Source organism: Cebus imitator, unplaced genomic scaffold (genome assembly GCF_001604975.1).
Source record: "Cebus imitator isolate Cc_AM_T3 unplaced genomic scaffold, Cebus_imitator-1.0 Scaffold235, whole genome shotgun sequence".
In the NCBI taxonomy this organism is placed as follows: Eukaryota; Metazoa; Chordata; class Mammalia; order Primates; family Cebidae; genus Cebus; species Cebus imitator.
In genome coordinates this window covers 2,944,449-2,951,665 of record NW_016107550.1, presented here as the reverse complement: position 1 = coordinate 2,951,665, position 7,217 = coordinate 2,944,449, and the positions used below count along the sequence as shown (strand labels likewise).

Sequence of the window (7,217 nt, the reverse complement as noted above, 5' to 3'; positions counted from 1 at the left end):
CCCACCCCCCACCCCCCGCACCCGCGGCCTCACTCGGCGGACGGAGCCGGGAGCAGGAACCGGCGGCCGTTCATTGGCTACTGCGGAGGAGGGGAGGGGCGGGGAGGGAGTGGGGAAAGGATGCCGCGAGGGAGGGCGATGGGCCTTGAGGATGGGGGAGGCAGAGAGGGAGAGAGAATAGAAGCCAGAGGCACAGAGCCCGAGAGGGGCACAGGCACAAAAAGAGACAGGGCAGAGAGAGAAAGTCACGCCGAGACCTTGAGGCCGAGAAATCCAGGGACTCAGGTCTGGAGACTGAAGGAGACAGAGACAGAGAGAGTCAAGGAGGGAGAGAGACGGAGTTTAAGACCACCCCCCACCACCTAGGCACAGAGAATCTGAGACCCGGAAAGTGGAGAGGTCAGAGACCAGAAAGAAACAGAAAGAGACGGGGGACGCTCAGAGGCCTGGGGCTGAGAGGTGCTGAGACCCAGAGACCTTGAGCTCGGAGCAGAGACAGAGAGGCAGAGAGAGACAGACAGACAGAGAGAGAGAGAGACAGAGACTCTGAGAAGGAGAGACAGCAGGGACAATCCTGGGGGTCCCCTGACGAGGGCTGGGGCTCTAGCCAGGCCTGGGGCGGAGCCTGGGGTCCGGACGGCTGCAGGAAGCGGGAGGGGGCGTCCCGGGCCGGGGTCCCTACAGCAGCCGGCGGGCGCAGAGCGGAGCCGGGTCCTGCAGCCGCCGCGGAGCCGGGAGCCGGGCCAGCACCCCCCCCCCCGCCGTGATGTCAGCGGGGCCACTCTTAAAGGGGCAGGCCGCCCGCCGAGGGTCGGAGCGGGGGTTGGGGCCTGCGGGCACGGGATAGGGGTATCGCGCAGTGATGAGGGAGACAGGGACAGCCTCGGCATCCAGCTAGACCGGGGTCTGGAAACCCAGGAGCCTGCAGGGAAGAAGAGGCGCCCGGGTCCGCAAGGAAGCCTGCGAAGCTTTGGAGATCAGTGCCCTCTAAACACACAGACAAGGCACACCGCTCCGCTGGCCCGGCCCTGTCCGGAGACTACATTTCCCATCAGCCCTGGCGGCAAGGAGCCGCACTTGGGGGAAGGGTCTGCCGCGAGGCCTGTTGGGAAATGTAGTCCATCTGCACGATCCCCGGCACTCCCCAGACTCGCAAGTAGGTCAAGGGAAAGAGGCCCAGAAGGCGCGTCTGCCTGCCGTGTGCCTCAGTCGATTCCTAGGCTCACGGGTTCTGGTTGTTTTCGATTGCTCTGGCATGGGGGTCTCTTCCTCTGATCAGGTCTCTAGGTCTCTCAGGAGGAGGCCAGCCTGTGATCTCCCCCTCGGGAAGGACTTCTCTCCCGTGTCTAAGCCTGGGTGTGCGTGTGAGCTTGCGTGGCTGCTCTGGTGAGCAAGGGCGCGCTGGGTCTCTGTGCCGGGGTCTCCACCTGGCACTCAGCGACCTCGCTGTGCACTGTCCACGTTGGTGACCCCTGCGATATTTCCTCTCCCTGCCTCTGTCTGTGTACGCGCTCCTCTGCTTGCTCCTCTGCTGTGGGTGTCTCCCCTCCACTTTGTGGGTCTCCACGCTTTCCTTCTCTGTTTGTTTCTATGTACAGTCACTGTCCCGCCTCCACACCCCCTTCATTCTCCAAGCTTACAAGAAAATATCCAAACACTTCAGCATCAGCATCCCAAATTTATTCTCCAGCAGCTGTGGCCGGGTGGGAGAGGCTAAGGGAAGGGAGGGGAGGAGGAGAGTCCCAGAGAGTGGCAGGCACTGGGGACGACCGAAGTGGGTCCGAGCCAGACTGGAGCCATGCACAGGCAGGCGGGCGGGAGGCGGGGATCAGTGATGGCTTCGGGATGGGGAAGTCTACAACAAAAGCTGATTGGGAGCCGCTGGGGAAAGAATCCTCCATATATCCCAGGAATCCCCAGAGCACAGCCGTGGGACGTACTGGAGGAGGGGTCACGCCTCCCACTCATTTAGAACTGGAGTGGAAGCTGGAGGCGGGCCTCGGAAGCTGAGGGTTGTTCTGGAACCTGAGTCTGGAACAGCCAACCCCGTGAGGCTGTTTCCCCAGGGGCGGGGTGGTCTGGAGGGAGGCATAGAACTACCAAGATGGAGTTTCAAACCCCATGGAGTTGGGGATGGTGGTGGTGTGGTGGTGTCTCTGGACCCCATGGGGGCAGAGTCCAGAATGCTAAGGTTGGGGAGAATATCAGGCTCCACTCAAGTCTTGAACGCGGGACGGCTCTAGAGGCTGTATGGAATTTAGAAGAACAGGAATGCTTGGAAGGGGCGACTAGAACCTGCGGGGGCAGAGCTGGAATGCTGGGGTGCAGGATCTAGAATGGGGCGGGGGGGGTGTGGTGGTGAAGTGGGGGCTGCTGCCGGCGCGGCGCAGGGGTAGTTGGGGACACCTAGTGGCGGTGGGTGAGATTACATGACAGGCACAGGCACTGGGCTGGTGGGGCTGCGGGCATCCGGGTGCACGAAGTCGGGGTTCACGTAGGTGAAGCCCTGGAAATCGGCCTGGTCGATGCTGGCCAGGACTAGGCGGTCTGGAGGGGTCAGCGCTGGCGCCGCCCGCGTGAAGAACTTGTCAAAGTTCTCGCCACTGCGGCCACACTGTGGGAGACCGGGGAGGGAAAGTGAAGCAGCTCCGCGGGCTCCTCGGTGTCCCTCTGTGCACCCTGGTGCCACCTCCTGTCTCCTGCAGAATCTCTGTGCATGCCTCACGGTCTCTGCACCTCCCTTTGGGGTGGGGTGGGGACCTCGGCAGAGGGAGCTCCAACCCCGGATACAGGTATATGGAGACCCACGGGAACCCCACCCCTTCAGGGACCAAGTTTTTGTTGTCTGGAGGATGACTGACCGGGCGGGGTCTGAAAGGAGGCGGGATCTCCAATCGTTCCAGCCGCTCCCAGTCAATCCAGCGGAAAAAGCCGTGTGCACGGATGGTGGGTTCCCCATCAGGCCCTGAGCCCAGGCGCTTCCCTGGGTGCTTGGTCAGGAACTGTGGGAAACACAGAGACAGACAGACAGACAGACAGAGTCCCGGACAGGGAGACCCAGAGATGGAGGAAGAAATGGACACAGAAGGGAGGATGGAGGACCCAAGAGACACAGGCATGGGATCCAGAGAGATAAGAACAGCCAGGGGAAACAGGCAAAGGGAAGGAGGAAAGGAAGAGAAAGAAGAGAGGAAGAGAGAAAGAGAGAGAGAGAGAAAAGAGAGACACACAGAGAGAGAAGAGACACACACAGAGAGACAGAGACAGAGAGGAAGAGGGAAGATACATGAGAATGGGAGTAGACAAAACTCAGACCCAGAGACCCAGGGACACACAGACAAACAGAACACATCATGGTGTGAGATTGTGAGGGGCAGAGAACCCGAGAAAGAGGAGAGATATAGGGAGGATCCCAGGGGGAGAAGGAAAGGAAGGGGGAAAGGAAGAGAATGAGGGAGATGGAGCAGGGGAGATGGAGATGGGGTAGGGGAGAGGGGGAATGAGGTAGGGGAGGGAGAGAAGGGGAGAGGAGACAAAGGGGAAGAGGGAGGGAATGGGGGAAGAGAGGTTGCAGACCCAGAGAAAAGGGAAATAGAAATTCAGAGCAGGGTACAGAGACCCCAGGTGAGAAGGCAGAAACCCAGAGAAGGGAGGAAACAGAGGAGACCCAGGGGGCCGGAGATCCAGAAAGAGAGAAGGATAGAGACCCAGGAAACACACATCCAGAGAGAGGAACAAAGACCCAATATGGGAGCAGAGACCCAGAGAAAGGGGAGGACAGAAAGCCAGGAAGAGAGGCGGGGGAGATGCAGAGTGTGTGTGTATGAGAGTAGACAGGGGAGGGGAATGGGGGGAGCAGGGAGGAAAAGGTGTGAAAGTGCAGACAGATACAGAAGGAGGCATGGAGAAAAGGAAGAGACACAGAGAACCCCATTGTATGCAGATGGAGGGGGAAGCATGAGACAGAAACGAGAGAGAGAGACCGTCAAGGAGATGCAGAGAGAGCAGCTAGACGCAGAAGATGCTGACACGGGGTGAACACCTGCTAGACCCAGGTGCTTTTTTCTGTGGCAACTCCATAACCTCTGAGGAGAGTTAAGCTCACAAAGTTTTGGTGACTCACCCAAGATCCCACAGGAAGAAAAGCTGTAGAAGTTGGGTTTACCTGCCCAGTTCTGGAAAGACAGACCCTGGGCTCCCAGCACTTCCTGCAAGCAGGGAGCTGGGGAGTGGGGCCCACAGAGAAGGATGAGACAGAGGCCACCTCCAGACCTGGTGGCAACAGGGCAGTAAATCATTGTTCTAACAAAACCTGCGTATCATATCAACTTTTCCAATGGATGGAAGTAAAGTGACTTGGGAATGGGAGCCTTTTTCTACCAGGCACAGAGACAGCAATGGGGTGCACGGACTGTGAGCCTGAAGAAGCTGGGAGTCAGGGGGCTCTCACCCCCTTGCAGATGGCCACGGCTTCCCGGGAAAGCGACTTGGGGTAGGTGACAGTTTGTTCCATGATGGCCTGAAACAGCTCCTCTTCGTCCTCCCCATCGAAGGGAGGCTATGAAAGTGGAGGGGATAAAGTCAGAGACTTGCCTGACTGCCTTTCTCCAAACATTCCACACCCTCCTCACCCCACCATCAACATGCTTGACCCATTACACCCCCCATATACACACCCAACCACATCCTTGAGAGAGACTGAACCAAACCACCAAAGCTTGATCTCTCTCCTTATCAGGTTCTCTCATTTCCTATCTCAGATGCCTCAGCTCTGTGCATCTCTGTACTATTCTGCCTCTCTTTATCTGCTATGTAAATCAGCAGAGTGCTAATTACGCAACATGTCAGTGAAACAGAAGAGAGGAAAAACTACTGGAAACACCCTACAAGCATTCTCCTGGTTGGATGAGTGGGTTCACAGTCTTCTGTGAACCCAGTCTTCTGAAAAAATAATATCCTCCAAGGCAAGAATTTCTTTTTAAGATGGGGTTGCACCATGTTGGCCAGGCTGGTCTCAAATTCCTGATCTCAAGTGATCTGCCCACCTCAGCCTCCCAAAGTGCTGGGATTATAGGCATGAGCCACTGTGCCCAGCCAAATTTTTATTAACTTCTAACTCAAATTTAGTATTCCCTTCAGTTATAAATGCAAGCAGCAGCAGTACTGTGGCTTCATTACCAATATAAATCACAAGTATTTTCTCATCACATGAGAGTTGCAGATATTTCAAATTATTAGTCATTCCTACTTGAAAATTATTGTTAGAGCTCCTTTTTTCTATTACCGTTAGAACTTATGACTTAATGAATAAGAAATTGTACATAAGTCCATATTCCAATTTTAAATACACAGCTGTATACATTTAAGTTAATTTAGTTGGTTGTTAGATTCAATTAGATTTTAAAAGTTTTGGTAGCTATCTTTCAATAATTTATTTCTTTTGTTTTCTTGTTTGTTCTTTTTTTGAGGGGGGGGAGCAGGGAGGGATGATCTGGGGAGCTTGTTTGTTCTTTTGAGATGACGTCTTGCTCTGTTGCTTGGGCTGGAGCACAGTGGCATACTCATAGTTCAGTGTAACCTCAAATTCTTGGGCTCAAGTGACCCTCCTGCCTCAGCCTCCTGAGTAGCTGGGACTGTAGGTGCCCTCTACCATAGCCAGCTAAGAAGATGATCAAGAAGGTAGCATCTAAACATCTTTAGCTGTGGTACACTCAGCAGTCAAGGAATCCAATCAAGCTGATCTAGAATGTATGTGATTGTTCAAGCTCACACAGTCAGTAAGTGGCAAAGTGAGGACTGAACCTTGTTTTTTTGTGCATGTACTATTCTATTTTATGCATTGAAAAACATCCTTCTGAGAATGGATCCATAGGCTTCATCAGACTGCTACTTTAGCATCTAGAGAGAAGGGATTCACGGTACAAAACAAAACAATCTGGTCTACAGTTAAGATGACGCTTCAGAACCATGGACAGTGCTATTCGGGGGCAACCTTCTAACCCGCTCCTCTTGAGATCGAGGCGCCCCACTCTGCCTCTTTTAGCCAAGCCAGCTTCTCCCCACCTTCCCTTACCTGTCCTGCCAACATCTCATACAGCAGAACTCCAAAGGACCACCAATCGACAGACTTCCCATAGGGCTGGTAGGCAATGATCTGGGGGAGGTGGAAAGCAGGGAATCATGATGTGTTCCTCAAGAAGCCTAAGCCCAGGACCCCTCTGGCCTCACCCTCTGGGAGCCCTGCTCACTTAAGTGCTTGCAGCACAAGCTCTTCTGACTCTGAATGTTTATTTCGTAGGGTGATTTATTTATTTATTTATTTATTTATTTATTTATTGACAGTGTCTCACTCTGTTGCCCAGGCTGGAGTGCTGTGGTGTAATCACAGCTCATGACAGCCTCAACTTCCCAAGCTTCGGTGATTCTTCCACCTCAGCCTCCCAAGCAGATGGACTACAGGCATGCACCACCACGCCTGGCTAATTTTTGCGCTTTTAATGGAGACAGGGCCTCACTATGTTGCCCAGGCTGGTTTTGAACTCCTGGACTCAAGCAATCTGTCCTCCTCAGCCTCCTAAAGTGCTGGGATTACAGGAGTGAGCCACCATGCCCATACTCCACTCTGAATATTTTGGCCAGGGATCTACCTTTTGGAATATTCTAGAAACAAAGCATACTTACTTAAAACATTCATTTGGCTTCAAAAAGACTACCTAAAGACCAAGTCACAAGTTCTATACACCTAGAATATGTGTGTAGTAGTCAAATTCTCTTTTCTTTAAGACCTAGTCTTGCTCCATCACCAGGCTGGAGTGGCGTGGCATGACCTCAGCTCACTGCAACCTCTGCCTCCCAGGTTCAAGTGATTCTCCTGCCTCAGCCTCCCTGAGTAGCTGGGACCACAAGCATGTGCCACGATACCCAGCTAATTTTTGCATTTTTAGTAGAGACAGGGTTTCATCATGTTGGCCAGGATGGTCTTGATCTCCTGATCTTGTGATCCACCCACCTCGGCCTCCCAAAGTGCTGGGATTACAGGTGTGAGCCACAAGCCCGGCCTCTTTTTTCTTTATTAAGATGGTGTCTCATTCTGTAGCCCAGGCTGGAGTGCAGTAGCACAATCTCGGCTCACTGCAACTTCCACCTCCTGGATTCAAGTGATTCTTCTGCCTCAGCCTCCCAAGTAGCTGGGATGACAGGCATGTACCACCACATCC

At 54.0% G+C, this 7,217-nt stretch overlaps 1 protein-coding gene across 1 annotated transcript in view; it reads right to left on the bottom strand.

Annotated features, from left to right (window-relative positions):
- Window positions 1-1,658: 1,658 nt before the first annotated feature.
- The window catches only part of PRKCG (protein kinase C gamma), a 24,801-nt gene continuing 19,242 nt past the window's right edge, over window positions 1,659-7,217 (bottom strand). Inside the window, exons 15-18 of the mRNA XM_017497918.1 lie at window positions 6,074-6,154; window positions 4,451-4,558; window positions 2,862-3,002; window positions 1,659-2,614 (exon numbers count right to left, since the gene is read on the bottom strand). Coding sequence (XP_017353407.1) covers window positions 2,426-2,614; window positions 2,862-3,002; window positions 4,451-4,558; window positions 6,074-6,154 — 519 coding nt within the window. The 3' untranslated portion in view covers window positions 1,659-2,425. The remainder of the gene's footprint in view (window positions 2,615-2,861; window positions 3,003-4,450; window positions 4,559-6,073; window positions 6,155-7,217) is intronic.